A 19,448-nucleotide genomic window follows, 5' to 3' on the forward strand; every position below is an offset into this window, starting at 1 on the left:
CTCACTAGCAATTCTCTTGTTTCCTCACAAACATTGTTCCTGTTATGTACTGGGCTTTTAAAGAATATCACGTGGGTTGCTGGAGCAGCTAACGGCTCTCCAGCAACCCAGACTACAAGTCTCCTGTGCTGTAAATGGCTATCTCCAGGTGGCAATGGTTGATTCAAACCTATTGGTTACCGCCTAGAGGCTAGACTATATATTGTGGCTAGTTGCAACCTTTTCCCCAGTACAGTTTCTGCACGAAATAAACTATGAGTTACCTTGTACTCAGCTTTGTGTCTTCATTCCTGCGCCAAAGTACCTGCTATTTACAGTAACAGTGGCGATGAGGGTGGGATCCTGCTTCACTGATTAAGAGTTGAAGTCTACGAGGGAAAGGCAGTGCATGCTGGAGGGAAAAGGCATTTCCCCCCCTCTCTCAAGGTTGGTTAGCAAGCTACACTAGCAACCTCGTGCTCAGTGGACTCATTCCCTGAGCCTGGAAGCAGGATCCGGAAGAATGCAGGAACCAGCAAAAGAATGTCAAAGGTCGGGAAACAGAGAATTCGATGTGAAACACCCGGAGGAATGGTCATCATATCTATCACAAGTAGAAAACTACCTCAGGGCCAATCAGATCATGGAAGAAGGACTGAAGGCCGCAACGCTACTCTGTGTATGCAGCCCAGAAACCTTTGATTTGTCTGAGAAACTTTTTGTGCTGACACCGATCGAAGCAGTCTCCTACGGAGACCTCAAAAGGAAGCTAACCGGGCACTTCCAGCTCAAGATGTCTGTAATGTCTTGGCGGTTCAGGTTCGACCAAAGAGTGCAGCAACCGGGTGAATCAGCTTCCGAGTTCATAGCGGGCCTGAGGCAGGCTGCACGTCTTTGCAAATTTTCAAATTTAGAACAGCGACTACGAGACCGGCTCTTCTGCAGCCTACGGGACAGAAGGCTTCAGCAAAGACTCTTTGCTAGGCCAAATTTAACATTTTCTGAAGCACAACATGAGGTAATGGCCGACAAAGCTGCCGGGGGCACCGTTCAAACAGTGCAGCCTGCCAAATTGACAAAGTTTGAAGAAACAGTCCACCGTGAGGATGCCAAACACACTGAAGAATTCTCCGAGGAGGAAGAACCTGAAATCAACCAACTCCAAAAGCAGCCCAACATGCAACACCGAAACAGCCAGCAGCGAGAGGACAATTACAAGGCAGTTCTCTTACCGAGATGTAAGGGGTGCGGCAGCAACCATTTTTGTGTCAACTGCAGATTTCGTTCAGCCATGTGCAAAGCTTGTGGAAGGACAGGCCACATTGCAGTGGTTTGCAGAGCCTGCCAGAGAGACCGGCCACCCAAACACCAGTCAGAAGAACTGACTAGGAGAGGTACTGGGGCCCAGGGTCCAGTTAGTGCGGGTTTTTTCAGAAGCCGTAGAAGCGTATGCTGCACCGGGGCTTGACGCCCCCTCAAACCCAAACTTAAGCTCATGATAGAGCTACAAGGAGTTCTATGTAAGATGGAATTGGACTCTGGCTCTGCAGTTTCAATTATTTCTCAAGACACTTTTAACTTCGTGTGTAGGCACAGTAACAATTAGGCCAAACTAAGACCCTCAGATATAATCCTAACAGATTTTCAAAATGCTCACGTTAAAGTTATGGGAGAAGCCACTTTGTTGGTAAGGTTTAAAGGGTTTTTGGGGCACCTGGATGTAATAGTAGTAGGGGGCCAGAGAACGAGTCTCATTGGACTCGATTGGTGTGATGCCTTAGGTATTCAGATTATTGGCATAAACCGGACGCAAACTGCAGACCTCGCATCAGTATGTGAGGAATATGTGGATGTTTTTTATTCAACCCTAGGCACATACACAGGTCCGCCTATCTCATTTAAGTTAGATCCCAACGTAGTTCCAATCAGGGTTAAGCCTCGTAGGGTCCTCTTTGCCTTAAAATATAAAATTGATTCCGAAATTGATAAGCTCGTAGAACAGGGCGTGTTACAGCCTGTCAATGGTGGGGAGTGGGAAACTCCTATAGTCATCCCACTTAAAGCCAATGGAAGTTCGCATTTGTGCTGACTATAAATGCACTCTAAATAAAGCCCTCAAGCAACAGGCTTACCTGGTCCCAGTGGTCAATCATATTTTAGCCTCCTTGCAAGGGGGTACTATTTTTGCTAAACTTGATTTAGCACAGGCCTATCAGCAATTGCCATTTGATGAGGTCACCGCCACGGCTCAAACAATTGTGACTCACAGGGGGGCTTTCAAAGTTAAATGCTTACAGTTTGGAGTCAGTGTTGCACCGGGTATTTTTCAGGGAATCATGGAGTGTACACTCAAGGGTATTCAGGGTGTCTGTCCTCATTTTGATGATGTTCTTATTGCGGGGAAATCCCCAGAAGTGTTGGCCAGTAGGCTCAGGACTGTCTTGCAGAGGCTTCATGAAGCAGGCCTCAAATTCAAAAAGAACAAGTGTAGTATTGGGGTTTCTTCAACAGAATTCCTGGGTTTCTGAATTAATGCTAACGGCATTCACCCCGCTGATTCTAAAGTGAAGGCCATTAAAATGGCTCCTAGGCCCAAATCAAAAGGAGAGGTACAAGCATTCTTGGGCCTTCTAAACTTCTATCACACATTTCTACCTCATAAGGCAGCAATAGAAGAGCCCCTCCACAGGCTTCTACAATAAGAAAGCTCCATGGAAATGGACTAACTTACATGAAAAAAGTTTCCAGGATTTAAAAGCACTATTGTCAGAAAAGTCCACTGTAACTCACTACAAAGAGTCTAAACCTGTATGTCTTGCATGTGATGCATCTCCCTATGGGGTGGGGGCAGTTTTAAGTCACATAGGAAAAAAAAGGGAAACAGGTTCCTATAGCATTTTACTCAAGGACATTGTCTTCTGCTGAGCGTAACTATGCTCAGATTGATAAAGAGGCCCTGGTCATCATTGCTGGAATAAAAAAATTCCATGACTATTTATATGGCAGGGATTTCACAGTATACACTGACCACAAACCTCTGTTGGGACTTTTCACAACAGATAAACAAACCCCCCACATACTATCTCCAAGAATGCTGAGATGGTCTATTTTCCTATCTGCATACAATTTTAAATTAATTCACAAACCGGGCAAGGAAATGGGCCATGCTGATGGCCTCAGCAGACTACCACTGCCACTAATGGATCCAGATCAGGCTCCAGCTGCTAGAATATTGTCCATACAGGACATACCTGAATTTCCCCTCCATGCAGGGGACATTGCTGCTGAAACTGTCACAGATAAAATACTTAGTAGAGTGTTGTCATGGGTATACACGGGCTGGTTGGATAAAAGTCCAGGCTCAGAATTTCAGAGCTATTTTGTCAGGAGGCATGAGTTATCCGCACATAAAGGGTGCATTTTATGGGGAAACAGAGTCATAATTCACACTTCCCTAAGAGACAGGGTGTTACAATCATTACATGAAGGCCATCCAGGCATTGTCAGAATGAAAGCTTTAGCTAGAAGCTACCTCTGGTGGGCCTGGCCTTGATAAGGCCATTGAGGCTCAAGTCCATGGTTGTTATACATGCCAGCAATCTAGGCCTGAAATGCCACGGGCTCCAGTTAACAGGTGGGAGGAAACGCATTCTCCCTGGTCTAAGGTTCACATAGACTACGCTGGGCCTTTTCAGGGACAGCTCTTCCTTATAGTAGTGGATAGCCACTCAAAATGGCTGGAAGTAATTCCAGTTCCTAACATGACTACTGCTAGGACCATCCAGGTGCTGAGAAAACTTTGCCACACATGGGTTGCCAGATGTCTTAGTTTCAGACAATGTGGCCCTATTCACTGCTGCTGAATTTCAGGCCTTCCTTAGAGCTAATCTCATCAGACATGCAATGTCTGAGCCCTTTCATCTGTCTTCTAATGGTCAAGCTGAACGCATGGTGAGGACAACGAAGGAAGCACTCAAGCGCTTTGTCACAGGTGACTGGCATCACAGATTGGCAGATTTTTTTCTCTGCCAGCATTCTACGCCCTGCACTGCTACAGGCAAAAGTCCTGCAGAACTACGTTGGGGGAGGCGTTTGATTACGAAACTGGACAGGTTGCATCCAGATAGAGTGGCAGCAGAAGCCTCTTGACCAAAACCCCCAAGGGAGCTGCACATGGGTGATTGGGTTTGGACCAGGAACTATGGTCATGGGAATCTGTGGGTTCCTGGTCAAATTACCAAGGCATCTGGACCCCTATCTTATGAAGTGGGGTTGGAGGGAGGGCGAGTTGTCAGACGACACATTGATCAGCTCAGGAAACGGTTTCCAGAATGGCCACTAAGTGAGGACTGAGTCATAAGTCCCTCCCAAGTTCCTCAAACTTGCGGTCAAGCCAGTCCTCACATGGACTATCAGGACATTTCCTTCTTAACTGAGGCAGAACCGGAGGGAGAACTGGGGAGCCCTGGAGTGCAACATGGTCAGAACAGGGGAAGGAAGATGAGCTTTTCTCATGCGATGCAGAAAGTGCAGGCACTGCTATGCCAGCTTCACTCTTTGATAGGTTCGCCTGGTGCGCCAGTTGAGGCCCTATCTAGACCAGGATGCCTTGCGTACAGTCACTCATGCGCTCGTGACCTCTCGTTTGGACTACTGCAACGCTCTCTACATGGGGCTGCCCTTGAGGACCACTCGGAGGCTTCAACTGGTGCAGAATGCAGCCGCGCGAGTTGTGTTGGGGGTCTCCCGATACTCCCATGTTACACCTCTGCTCCGCGAGCTGCATTGGCTGCCAGTTGCCCTCTGGGTGAGATTCAAGGTGCTGGTTACGACCTACAAAGCCCTACATGGCATGGGTCCGGATTACCTACGGCAGTACCTGCTGCCGGCATCAACTTCCCTCCGTCCAGTGCGCTCCCACAGATTGGGCCTCCTCAGGGTGCCTCTGATCAGAGAATGTCGATTGGTGGCCCCCAGGGGGAGGGCGTTCTCTGTGGGCACGCCAGACCTGTGGAACTGCTTGCTGGTTGAGCTCCGGATGACCCCCGACCTTCGCTCCTTCCGGCGCGATTTAAAAACTTATTTATTTGAACAATCTGGCCTAGTCTGATGGGGTTGGGGTTGGATTTAGTTTTAACACACTTTTATTATTGTATTATATTGGGCATAATTATTTAATTCTTTTTAACTCTTTTTTAACTTTTGTATTTACATTTTGATATTTATTGCCCTGTACACCGCCCTGAGTCCTTCGGGAGAAGGGTGGTATAAAAATTTAATTTATTATTATTATTATTATTAATAATAATAATAATAATAATAATAATAATTATAATAATAATAATAAAATAGTCCTGTTCATCGCTTCTGCAGGTCAGCTTTAAACATCTTATCTGTGGTGCTTAAGCAGGTTGGAAATGAAGCTATCTTAAGCAACTCTTGACAAATTGTATATCAATTTGTTCTTCAGCTTCAGCAACATCTGGCCAGGTGTTCTGTCTGGATGGCTGTTGGAGATGTGAATTCAATGGTACAGGTTTTTCAGCATGTGATCTACTTCCATAAGGGGACCCTGAATTCTAGGCAGAGACTTAAGGATATATTTGTATACTCTTTTTTTGTCCTTCTGTCTGTTCTTTGTGTAAGGGATTGCTAATCTCAGGTCTTCCTTTGTTTCTGGATGCATATGCCATGGAGTAGTTCTTATCTGATTCTCCTCCTGATAGGATGTAGTTAGCTAAATGACAAACTTTGCCTAGTCCTATAATCCAGTGGTTCTCAACCTGTGGTCTGCAGATCCCTGGGGGCCATGATGTTGTCATAGGGGCTGGTGAAGGCTTGAAGAAATGATGATTTAAATCTTGAGTTAAATCATTGGGGATCTGTGGCCATGGTCCATGGCCACAAAAGGTATTTAAAGGGGTCTGTGGTGAAGAAAAGTTGAGAACCACTGCTTTAATCTGTTTTTTTAAATAAATCTTTTTTTTTCCTCTTATGGTTGTACAGCCTACTTCATTAATCATTACTTGGGTCAGATTCCTGCTCTCAGCAATGCTTCCTCATACAACAGTTAGCATGGCCCTGACCTCTCCATTCTGTGCCAATAAATCAAGTGACAATTTCCTTTCTATGAAGCAAGTCTCTGAGGACAGGTGGTTTCCACTGATATTTTTTGTGGTGTTTTTTTTGCCTGAGACTCTTTTCCATGTACTTGACACCATCCAGTGCAGTCACCAGTGAATCATTCTTCCTCTCCGCTTGATCTAGAACAGGGCTGTCAAACTTGCAACATCACGTGACGTGTCGCAACGTATTGTGACTTTTCCCCCCATTGCTGGCAGTGGGGAGGGTATTCTGTTCCAGCCTACGAAGGGCCCTGTTTGTGTGACAGGGACAACCCCTTTTTCTTTTTGACAAATTAATAGGCTGGGAAAAAAACCAACCCAAATTTATTTACAGTTCAAAAATGATAAAGTCTTTCAAACAAAAAAGCAGCAGAATATTTTTTTCAGTAAATGATTCAAAACATCAAACAAGAGTCAACAAACAAGAGTCAAACAGATTAGAAAGAACAGACCAGGATTCTCTTTGAATATCTCCGAATGGTTGCCTTCAGCAACCAGCACCGTTCACACCTTCCCCTTTTATTATCTGTCCCAAGGTATGGCTTCTCGATGCCTTCTCCTCCTTTCACTGAGTTGCCTCATAGATTTTCTCTGCTCTGCTCTGCTGGATTGCCTTCTGCTTCTAGCGTCTCTGAACAGATTTAGTTGTGACTCCTCTGAGTCCGACACCTCTTCCTCACACAGCTGAGCCTCATGAGGAACACGATTGGAGGGGCCAGGCTGAGAGTCCTGCAGTGCATCAGAGCCTCCCTCCAACACTGAAGGCTCTCCAAACCCCTCCTCCTCCTCCTCAGATTCCTCAGACTCAGCTGCTGGGAGCACAGGCTGACACTGAATCACAACAGTGGGCGCAGTTTTGGCATGATGCTTCCAGCCCCGCAAGCCAGCAGTTTGACACCCCTGGTCTAGAAGGAGAAACCCACAGTATCTCAAGAAGGAAGGAACTGTTGGGCTGTTGTGTTAGTAGAAGTCAGAACACATGTTCTTTGATGCAAAGCAATAAGATGGAGGTTGCCTTTGTGAGAGCAAACTGGGGAGTGTTCCTCAAGAAACAGTCAATGTGTCAGTCTCCTCCTTGGGCAAACAGAGTAGACAAGGTTATAATTTCTTTTACTCTGAAAGGTCTTTGGTGCTCTCTGAGCTTGGTTGTTTTCATTTCCCAAACTAGGTAACATCGTCAGCATCGATTGGGCATTAAAATATTGGTGAGAAAACAACCAAGGTCAGAAAGCACCAAGGACTCTTTATTTCAACCCTGAACTGTAAATATTCTTTTCTGTCGGTTCCTTTGCTCTACTGATCTCCACATCTTGATATTTTTTAAAACACAGAAAAGTGGAAGTGAGTGAAAGTGATATTTTTATGCACTTTAATCTGGTTTCGGAAACTCTTCACAGTGAAAGCAGTTCACATGACTTACCAGAATATATATAAATGTAATTCTGTTTTGTCTGAGTTTTCATTCTGAGTGTGCCTTTGACTTTCCTGAAATGGAGTCTCCAAAGGCAGGCTACTCTTTCCAAATTATCAGAATTACGGATTAATTTGTTGCAGTGATAAAACCGTAGGCAGTTATATTTCTCATTGAAATGGAGAAGACCAGGGTGGGAAATCCAAGGCCTTTCCTAGATAATCTTACAGTCTTTCTTCCTGCAAATTACATCACAAATCCTCTTTCTCAAACAATCCTGTTTAGACATTTTGGATTATTATTTTTTTTGGTTAGGGTGTTGCAATGGTTTCAGCCCTATACCATCTATTTAATGAATTTCACAAATTCAGTATTTTCACTTCCTTTTTCATAAAAAATAGAGGTGGGGAGAATTACACACTTGAAATATGCTGAATCATAGCTCAATCTCTGAAAATAAATTCATATTATCTTTAGTGCTTTTTCAGGATTGTGTATTTCTCTAAATGTATGCCAGAAAGGGAAAAATACAAAAAAAGAGAACAAAACAGGGGACATAGTTGCATAAGATTTCCTTGGACTAATTTATAGATGCACCAACTTATTTTGAATAAAAATTCAACAGATGTCATCATAGTGGGAAAGACCGGATATCAATGACACATTTTGTGATTTTGTGAGAACTTGCACAGTGAACATACATCTGTTCCATCCTCCAAGTGTTCAGTTTTTTAACTCTTCTCAAAAAGTATTTTTAATGGTTGCTGTTCATGGTTCTATTTTTATTTAAATGCCTTATACAGTTCTAAATCTTTTTTTAATTGTAAATTGCCAAGAAGTCCTTGTGAAGCTTGACACTCTAAAATTATGGAAATATATACATCAGGCATTTTATCTATCTAATGATTCCCTGGTGTTTGAAATTGCATTAAAATATACTATCTGAGTTTATGAGTTTCTATTCTTTTCTATATTATTAAGTGTGCAAGGCTATCTATCTGCCAGAAAACACCAGAATTATATCCTAGTACTATCCTGACATACACAAATTCCCTATCTTCTCCCTGATATGAACTCTGTCATTTCCTCATTAGAATAGACTAGAATTTAGTTCCATCTGAATTTTAATATGAATGCATCAGTTCTGCAAGTCCCAAATATATTAGGAGCACTTTTAGAAAATGAAACTACATTTTTCTGAATCCAACAAGGTAATTTATTACAGTAAGAGGAGTTTGATAGTGGAACCAATTATGCAGGAAGGTGATAAACTCTTCCTGTTGGGTGGTGTTCAAGATAAGGCTAGGTAGATATTTGTCACTTTAATTTTGATTCGTTCACTGAGTTGAAAGTAGGACTATAGCCTAAATAGCATTTTCTAATTATTTCATGATTCCATGAAAATGATGCGCAAAACTGATGCTTGCAACCAGAAAAAAGTAGAAATTTTAGGAAAGCAGATTTTAGTAAAATTGAAACTTGCTGGCAATAAGAATAGAATAGAATAGAATAGAATAGAATAGAATAGAATAGAATAGAATAGAATAGAATAGAATAGAATAGAATAGAATAGAATAGAATAGGAGCTGGAAGGGAACTTGGAGGTCTTCTAGTCCAGCCCCCTGCTCAAACAGGAGAATCTACACCATCTCAGACAGGTGATTGTCTAGTCTCTTCTTAAAAAATTCCAGTGATGGAGCACTTATGATTTCTGGGGGTAAGCTGTTCCACTGGTTGATTGTCCTCACTGTCAGGAAGTTTCTCCTTAATTCCAGGTTGCTTCTCTCCTTGATCAGCTCCCAACTATTGTTTCTCGTCCTTCTCTCTGGTGCTCTGGTGAACAACCTGACCCCATCTTCCTTGTGGCAGCCCCTCAGATACTGGAACACTGCTATCATGTCTCCTCTATTTCTTCTTTTCTTTAGATTAGCAAACCCAAGTCCCGCAGCTGTTCTTTGTATGTTTTAGCCTCCAGGCCTTTGATCATCTTAGTTGTTCTTCTCTGAAATTTTTCCAAACACTCAATATCTTTTTTGTGATAAGGTGACCAAAATTGGCTGCAGTATTCCAGGTGTGGTCTTACTAGGGCTTTGAAAAGTGGTACTAGTACTTCACGTGATCTTGATTCTGTGCCTCTGTTTATACAATCCAGGATTGTATTAGCTTTTTTGGTTGCTGCTGCACACTGCTGGCTCATGGTCAAGTGATTTCCACTAGAACTCCAAGGTCCCTCTCACAGTTAACCATGGAATTGGTCATCAACCCTTCTTGGGAAGAGTTCTTCTTTACTAGAGGTTCTCCTCTCAAGCAGTTACATGTCAAGAACTCTATGTCTGGTAATTGCATTAAAAGACCTCCATGGTCACTTTCAATTTGGTACAAGTAGCCTTGATTTATGACTAGTCAGTGACTGTTACAACAATCTGTCCCAAAACGAGAACCTGGTTCTGAAGTTCCAATGGCCCTGCACCCATTGTGGCCATGTGTCCACATTTTGGGTGCTCAACAACTATCCTGCATTTACAGCCATTTGTAGTGTCACATGTCTGTAATTTACATTTTTGTTGAACACCAATGTTTTCTTCTAGTTTCCTGCAAAAAATATCTATGGCAAAGAACGAGTTCACTTAATGACTGCAGCATTCACTTAGCAATCACTTAACAACCAGTGCATTTGCTCAACTGACACACAAAAAAATGTTGTAAAATCGGGTTGATTGTGTGATGCCCTGCTTTATGACCATCACGACTTATTTTATTTATTTATTTATTTTTTAATCCCATTTATATCCCACCCTTCTCCAAGGACTCAGGGCGGCTTACAATCTAAGCACAAATCAAATGTGCTTAGCAATATTATTGAGCCTAATTGCCGGGCTCACTTCCAGCCATAAGTCGAAGCTGCTTGTAATTGCATAATTCTAGACTGATAGACCTTGGAAAGAAACTTGTGTGTTTTCTTATTACCCCTGTTACTACGGTATAATAACAAAGCCCTTCTTAGAATGAGGAAGCTAATCTTGTTATATTGTTTCATTGTTAACTTCCCATCAGCTGACATTAATAGCAATGCTTATTGTTTTCTAATAAGACTTAGAAAAACCAGCATTGCTTCTGCTTATGAAGTTTTAGGCAGCTAATCATGTGTCCATGGTCCTGCCTGTCAGGTTTTTTGTCTACACCTAACAAATGCTCCATATATTCCACGCCTATGACCTTTTCTGGATTCCAAGTTAAATTATTGGCTTTCCTCCAATGGAAGATGATTAAACCAGTGATAGCTCCTTCTTCCTCCTGGGTGAATACTTTCCACCTGTTTTCTTTAATTAAATCCAGGCCTTTGACTGCTATCAGGTCTCATGAAAAATGTTCTTCCAACAACGACTAATTGATTTTGACCGGGCAAGGTTGATCTGCTGCCCTGAATTAGCTATGGGTCTCAGCTTTGATTTTGCTGTTTCACGAGTCCCTCCTTCTCCCTTTCTAGGCTGCCAAAGAACACCCTACTCCAATCGCCTCCACAGCAATTACTTTCTGTGAAGGCATATTACAGGCTACAAAACACAGAGAAAGCACAGGAGTGTAAACACAAACGATTCAGAATGTCTGGCTGAATCGTCACTGCTTGGTTTCTTTCCAATCCCGCTTGGCCTATGATTAACTGTTACCGTTGCAGGTCAGCACAGCAGTTCTGTCCGGCTAATCTGAGTGGTTTATGTCTTGCCCATTTCACAAGAAGGACTGTTAATGAGAGGCTAGCAGCTGCTGAAATGTAGGGAGCCTTTGCACTAACCACAGAGAAAATGGGATCTTGTTTCAGTGGCTGCCCACGTCCACTCCGAGATGTCCACCTTTCAGTTACAATTAGTTGATGTGCTACAAGCTTAGCAAGATGCATACAGCCGCTCACATCACTTCATAGCAACCAGAAGATGCTTGCTCCCTTTTTGATGGTTTTTGCACCCACAGGTATAACCAGGGGATAAAAATGGGGTGGGCGTCCAGGATGAAAAATAGTGCCTACAGCAATGATAGATATATCTGGTCATCCCAACGTGGAGGAGCTTCCCAGTACTGTTGAGTTTCATATTATGAAGTGAATTTGAAGGTATTTTGCACTGGTAAGGTAAACTGCCCTTGAAACAATATGTACTAACTTGTAAAAGGTAAATGTAAAGGTTCCCCCGCACATGCGTGCTAGTCGTTTCCAACTCTAGGGGCCGGTGCTCATCTCCGTTTCAAAGCCGAAGAGCCAGTGCTTGTCCGAGGACATGTCCGTGGTCATGTGGTCGGCATGACTAGACGCCAAAGGCGCACCAAAGACGTACCTTCCCACCGTAGTGGTCCCTATTTTTCTACTTGCATTTTTACGTGCTTTTGAACTGCTAGGTTGGCAGAAGCTGGGACGAGTAACAGGCGCTCACTCTGTTATGCGGCACTCAGGATTCGACCAGCCAAACTACCGACCTTCTGATCGACAAGCTCAGCATCCTAACTCACTGAGCCACCACGTCCCTTGTACTAACTTGACTCACGTCTATTTTCATGAAACAGAAACTTCCCTTAGAAAAATTCAATGTATTATTGTTGAAATTAAAGCTGCAGTTCCATCAGGTGCGCTGAGAACATGTATTCTCTGGGTCCTCCTTCTAGTTAATATGACACTTTGTCAAGATAGGAGATGGAAGCTCCCTCTGCTGTCTCATGGGGAAAGTCAGTTGGGAAAAAAATTGGGGATAGGAAATTATCGGCAGCTGCAATGGGCATTTCAAGCAAGTGTTTGATCTATTCTATAGCAACTTGCATCATGTGCTAACCACCCGTCTTTTGGATAATCTTACTTAAGCAGTTGAAAAAAAGTGAGACATTTTTAGGATGATAGCAAGGGACTTCATGTATCCTTGCCCTAAAGAATCAAAGCCTTGTGCAAACAAAAATAAGATGTGCTGTGCAAAATGGATAAAACTAATGTGTGGCACCAACCATCCCAGACTGAAAGATAGATAGAAGAATTTGTAGTGATAGAAAATTGAAATTATGGTGGCAGATGAAACTCAGGCTAAAGCAGAGTTCCCCAACCTGTGACCCAACTACTGGTCCATGGCCTGTTCGCAAACAGGCCCACTCAAGTGAGAGTCGCAGACCCTCTGGGCCCCACACCTGTGAGTGTTGTGGGTGCTCATGGCCCCATTTGCGTGAGCATTTGGGGCCTCACTTGTGTGAGCTTCACAAGCGCTTGGGACCTCACTTGTGGGAGCATCATGGGCACTCTCTGACCCACTCACGCAAGCAACTGGTGCTCGTGCATGTGCATGCACGTGTGCACACACCTGCCCCCCCAAATCATCCTCTCTTTTGCCCCTCTCCCCTCTGGGCCGCCAAGCTGGAAAGGTTGGTGAACTCTGGGATAAAGGATCCAGGTTAAGTTCAAGCTAATTCTTATTTTACTATGTTCCATTATGTAGTGCTGTTATGAGGAGTACATTAAAGATCCTTGGAATAATGATGATATATACATATAAACCTGAACAGATACAGTATACAGATAGAACATTATGGTGTGGAGAGCAAAACTAGATAGTCCTCGACTTACAGCAGTTCATTTGGTGATTGTTTGAAGTTACAACGGCACTTGTGACTTATGACAGTTTTTCACACTTACAGTCGTTGCAGCATCCCCATGGAGATGTGATCAAAAGTCAGAAGCTTGTCAACTAACTCATATTTATGACAGTTGCAGCATCCTGGGGGGGGGGGGTCATGTGATCCCCTTTTGCAACCTTCTGACAAGCAAAGTCAACAGGGAAGCCAGATTCACTGAAAGTAACTTTGGGCATAGGAAACCTAGTAATCTAGTGTTACTAACTTAACAACTGCAGTGATTCACTTAACAATTGTGGCAAGAGAGAATGTAGAACAGGGCAAAACTCACTTAGCAACAGAAATTTTGGACTCAGTTATGGTCATAGGTCAAGGACTATCTGTAATGGAGAAGCAACTTGAGTTTTGCTTACATCATAGAATGGCATATGAGGTTATGCAAGTGGGACACTGAACAGGTCTCTTGTGTTCTCTGCAGCTACTCAGTGTGAAAGGGAAGTTACTCAACATCCCCACCCTTCTGTCTTGAACTGATTTCACTGACAGCATATTTCCATGTTCACATTATGCCATTCCCTCTCCTCCAGCTTCAACAAAGACAATTGGTATACTCTTCCACTAAGGAATTTTGCTTCCACAGCTCCAAGAGGTCACAGGTCACAGAGGAACCCATAGAAACAGGAAACGGAGCTTCCTCGCTCTACTTTCAAATACTCAAAACCTGTTTCCTTTCTCTATCGCAAACACAACCTCACAGACCGGCATTTGGTTCAGATCCACTGTGAAAGCAACAGCAGAAAGTGAAAGAGTTTAGGTGGCCTCGGCTGAAGACAATATGAAAGACATACTAAGGTTCTTGCAAACCAGGAGAATGTGGGAGATATTTTCAGTACTGCTTTTATTAACCTTGGAACGAAGCAGTGCAGAAGCCAATTCAACAGACCCAGCCTTGGTCATGATTTCGGATTCCAGCCCAGTGGAAGTAAGTCATCCTGGCTTGACTGTTCCTGAAATTCAGAGCCTTGGAGATGTGCAGGTGCCATTATCGATACTGGATTCTTCTGAGACACCCCCTTCTGCGCTGACTGTAAAACAGGATGAACGGGACATAAAACATAGCACTTTTATAATGCAGGAGGAAACTCAAAGCTCACCAACTCCAGTTCCAATGCAGCAAGGAGAAAATATCACTCTTAAAACTCTTAGAGAAAAGGACGGGGATGGTGATGTTACAAAATCCAAGACATTGATCCTACCTAAGGATGGAGGGCATCCAGCACAGATCAGTCCTCGAAAGGGCCCCCTTGAAAAGGAAACACCCAAAAACCCAGTTGTGAGCAGGACTTCCAGGCAATCGGACTACAGCAGGAACAGCCGCCAGCAGGCTAAAGATAACAGAAGCCCCAGCTTTGAAACAACCAGGGGAAAGTAAGCAGAAAGATATTATCTCCGTTTCCCCCCCCCCTTTCCTTGGGAAGACTGGCACACTTTATAGAATCTTAGGTAAAGTTTCTTCTGTTCTTAAATAAGCGCAGACACTCCTGAGAAAGGTGGGTGATTAACTGAAGCCAGTCATAGGTAAATAAATGCCACAATCGTGTTGAACTAGGCACTGCAGCGATGATGAGGAAAGCAATTGTGGATAGTCTGGTCACAGATAGTTTTGGTTATTTAAATTGCACTGATCCTTGAGAAGAGTAAAGCAGTCTGCGTGTAGGATTTCTAGCACCCTCTGCGAGGCAAAATGTCCCAATCTTTTATTAAAATAAAAAAATAATCAATTATAAAATGTTTATTTTTAATAGTTTTAACAGCTGTGGATAGTATATTACTGCTTTGTAATTAAAGGTGTGTGGATCTGGTGAGCAACTTCAGTAGGCATGTCCATGAAGCTATTGATAGGGGTCTTCAAACATGGCCCTTTTATGATGTGTGGGCTTCAACTCCCAGAATTCCTCAGCCAGGCATGCCTGGCTGAGGAATTCTGGGAGTTGAAGTCCACACGTCATAAAAGGGCCAGGTTTGAAGACCCCTGCTATTGCTGTGAAAAAAAAAACACCTCATAGAGTTTTTGTGTCAATGAGTTGTTGCTTCAATTAAATGTTGGAAGACTAGCCAGTCTTCCTGATCATCTTCTTTGCTTCTGTTAATAAATTCCTAGGCTCTTTTGCCAAGACTTTGGAGGATAAATGGAAGGAATGTTGGTTGCTGTTTTGGCTCCGGACGTTATAGGTTTGTCTTTTTGTTGTTAAGTGACCATGTGGCCCTACACTGCAGTTTTTATACTGATTTTATTGCAAGAAAATTTGATTGATTCAATATTGTTCTGAGCCACTCAGAGTCAAGAGATGCACAAAAAACAAAACAAAAAACACAACCCCATATAAAAATGCAAAGTAAATTACTAAAAATAAACCAGTGAGGCAAAGCAGCATCATGGCTGTATTTTGTTTCATTTTGATGAGCTACATCAAGAAAGCAAAATGCTCCTTTGAAGATCCACACAGCACTACCAATTGCATTGGCAAACAGAGAGAGAGGGAGGGAGGGAGAGGGAGAGAGAACGAATCCATCCATTGTTTGGGTTAAGCTATCATTTTAAATGCTGCGATTAAATTCCAGTATCACAACTCTGCAACCTGTTGTGGTCAGGAGTGAACCGTGATAACTTCTATATATTCCCTTTGGAAAACCTTCTGCACTTACCCGAAAAACCTAAGAACAGATTGAACTGACTCAATAAAGGTCCATGAAATGATACCAACCTTCTTCCAAGTGTATTGGTCCAGATCTTGATGGATGGGTCCGGACTGGGAAATGCTGCCCCCAAAATGTCCTTGACTTATTGGAACTATGAAAACTTTTAAATCTCCTACCTAATGCCATGGAGACAAGGATGGCTTATTCCCTGTCTTGTCTTTTCTCCTTCCCTGTATCCCACTTTCTTTAGCGACTAGCTTTTCAGAGGTGTCTTATCAGAAAAGACAGATCAAAAGTCTACGGAAGGAATAGAAATTAGGAATTGATGTATTCTACACTGCTTGCATGGGTTCAGACGTGGCACTGTTTTCTTTGACTAAAATCAATCCCGGTGGGCCGTGGTGCTATATTTTTTATAGGGAGATGGGTACAAGGCAGATATTGGCAGCTTCTGTTTTTACCTTTCTATCCAGCCTTCTTAACTTAGCAGCCACCAGATGGTTTTACCTTAAGCAGGTAGTCCTCGACTTACGACCACAACTGAGCCTGAACTTTCTGTTGCTCAGTGAGACATTTGTTAAGTGAGTTTTGCCCCATTTTATGACCTTTCTTGCCCCAGTGGTTAAGTGAAGCACCGTAGTTCATAAGTTAGTAACTCAGTTGTTAAGTGAATCCGGCTTTCCCATTGACTTTGATTGTCAGAAGGTTGCAAAAGGTGATAACGTGATCTTGAGACACAGCAATGGTCATAAATATGAATCAGTAGCCAGGCATCTGAATTTTGATCACGTGTTCATGGGGATGCTGTAAGGGTCGTAACTGAAAAACTGTCATAAGTCATATTTTTCAGTGCCACTGTAACTTACGGTCACTAAACAAACTGTTGTATGACGAGGAGTATCTGTACTCCCCATTATTCTCACTCAGTATTGGCATAGAAGCTAGGGAGGATAAGACTATAGTGTATTTGGAGGGAGCCAAGTTGCAGATGGAAACTTCAGTTTATTTATTTAAAAAACTTTTATATCTGCCTATTGAACATCAAAATAACAATATAAATTTTACACACACACACAGACACAAACACAGCTTTGCAGTTCTCATGAAGACTGCAAAGAATCTCTTGGAATGCTAATCTTGGAATCTCTGCCTGCTGATTCGTTTCACTGTAATATATAATCTAATTTATTTGATTTTTATCCCATCCTTTATAACTTTATAAGTAACTGAAGGTGGCGAACATACAGAATACTCCTTCCTCTTCCTATTTTGTCCACAACAACAATCCTGGCAGGTGGGTTTGGCTAAGAAAGAGTCACTGACCCAAAGTCACCCAGCTGGCTTTCATGCCTAAGGTGAGACTACAACACCAAACTAACATGAGAATATGCTTTTTTCTGTAAGAGCCTTCATCCCACCTCAGGTCTTCTGAGGAAGTTCATCTTTAGCTGTTACAGTTTATCTGATAGTAATAATAATAATAATAATAATAATAATAATAATAATAATAATAATAATAATAATAATAATAATAATAATAATAATAATAATAATAAGTTGGAAGGGACCTTGGAGATCATCTAGTCCAACCCCCTGCTCAGGCAGGAAACCCTATACCATTTCAGACAAATGGCTGGCCAGTCTCTTCTTAAAAACTTCTAGTGTTGGAGCATTCACCACTTCTGACAAGGGCTTGGGGTGGGGGCCTTCTCTGTTGCTGTCCCAAATATTTATTTATTTATTTATTATATTTTTATACCGCCCTTTGGAATGCCATCTTGTAGAAAAGCCCTCCAAACATGTTTAATGTCAGGTGCGAGGAACCAGAAATGACACAATGAGCTGATCAGAGGGATATGTTCCTTACTTATAGGCAGGAATCTTGCCAGACTAAAGTACACATTGCATGACTCCAAGGTAAATACTTCAGCCTTTTCCTCCCCAAAGAGACTCAGGGCTACTCAGCTGTTTCACTTCTCTACTTCTCCAGTGGTGGGATCCCACCACGTTTGTACATTTTTATTATTATTATTATTATTAATTTTATTTATATACCGCCCTTCTCCCGGAGGACTCAGGGCGGTGAACAGGGCAAATATATAAAAAATACAAATTCAAACATTTTGGTTTGAATTGTTAATTTTTATAATTTTATGTGTGGTACTTGTCTCATATTAATTGCTATTTTGTTTTTAATGTCTTTGTTTTTATTCTTATAATTGCCAAGAGACTTTATTAGCTGGCAGCATACTGAGCATGGAAGCCAAAAAATAAACCATTGAATAAGTAATATTATATTCATAGGTTTGGAGGGTTTAAGGTATAGTATGCCATTTCTTGCTGTTTGTAAAAAATATAAGTAATTTCCCTTTAACCTTCTGGATTTTTAATTTTTGAAATGCAATTGCTTGAATAGTACAGATAATGACTCTGGGCAGAATTAAGCTATTTGTTCAGATGGTATTCACATGAACAATCTGTACAACTTGTAAGAGCAGTAAAATTTTTAGTTGTCTCATCCCCTTCCCCCTTGCTTTATCATTCCCATTCATCCTGAAATAATAGCAATTGGCTACTGACTAGTATTATATTACAGCCATAAATTTAATAACAGGAACCAGACATTACTACATGGCATGGGTCCGGAATACCTCGGGGACCACCTGCTGCCGGCGTCAACTCCCCTCCGCCCTGTGCGTTCCCACAGAGAGGGCCTCCTCAGGGTGCCTCCAGTCAGAGAATGCCGGCTGGTGGCCCCCAGGGGGAGGGCCTTCTCTGTGGGCGCCCCGGCTTTGTGGAATCAACTGCCGGTGGAGCTCCGGATGGCACCGGATCTCCGCTCCTTCCGGCGCGGGTTAAAGACCCACCTGTTTGAACAAGCTGGCCTGGCCTGATGGGGAGTTAATTTGGGTTTTAAATATTTGTATATTTTATTGTTTTATCTTGGGCATTAATTTAATTCTATTTTAACTTTTGTAGTTTTGTATTTTTATCATATGCCCTGTTCACCGCCCTGAGTCCCTCGGGAGAAGGGCGGTATAAAAATTTAATAAAACTAAAAACTAAACTAAACTTGAATTTAGTTTACAACATGGTCTTTAAAATATGTTATGAGCTAGGGACCAAAGAATATAATACTGGAATTTGGAAACCTCAGAATTATACTGTACCATTAGTTCAGAGTTAATTTCCTTCCTTCCTTCCTTCCTTCCTTCCTTCCTTCCTTCCTTCCTTCCTTCCTTCCTTCCTTCCTTCCTTCCTTCCTTCCTCCCTCCCTCCCTCCCTCCCTCCCTCCCTTCCTTCCTTCCTTCCTTCCTTCCTTCCTTCCTTCCTCTCTCTCTCTCTCCTTCCTCTGCCCTTCCGTCCCTTGCTTCTTTCTTTCTTTCTTTCTTTCTTTCTTTCTTTCTTTCTTTCTTTCTTTCTTTCTTTCTTTCTTTCTTTCTTTCTTTCTTTCCTTCCTTCTTCCCTTCCTCCCTCCCTTCCATCTATCTCCCTCCCTTTTCTGCCACCCCTCCTCTTTTAAAGGACCACCTTATAAAGAAGGCAGTTATATAACCTGCAACTGTTATCCATGAGCTATAAATAAACATGTTAACTGCTAACAACTTACACAGGAGTTTATTTAAAAAAAT

At 42.5% G+C, this 19,448-nt stretch overlaps 1 protein-coding gene across 1 annotated transcript in view; it reads left to right on the forward strand.

The window, feature by feature from the left end:
- The first annotated feature begins 13,718 nt into the window (after positions 1 to 13,718).
- Positions 13,719 to 19,448, forward strand: part of MMRN1 (multimerin 1) — a 79,694-nt gene continuing 73,964 nt past the window's right edge. The window contains exon 1 of the mRNA XM_081332933.1: positions 13,719 to 14,544. Coding sequence (XP_081189059.1) covers positions 13,952 to 14,544 — 593 coding nt within the window. The 5' untranslated portion in view covers positions 13,719 to 13,951. The remainder of the gene's footprint in view (positions 14,545 to 19,448) is intronic.

This window comes from Vipera berus (assembly GCF_964194415.1).
Source record: "Vipera berus genome assembly, chromosome: 7".
NCBI classification, from domain to species: domain Eukaryota; kingdom Metazoa; phylum Chordata; class Lepidosauria; order Squamata; family Viperidae; genus Vipera; species Vipera berus.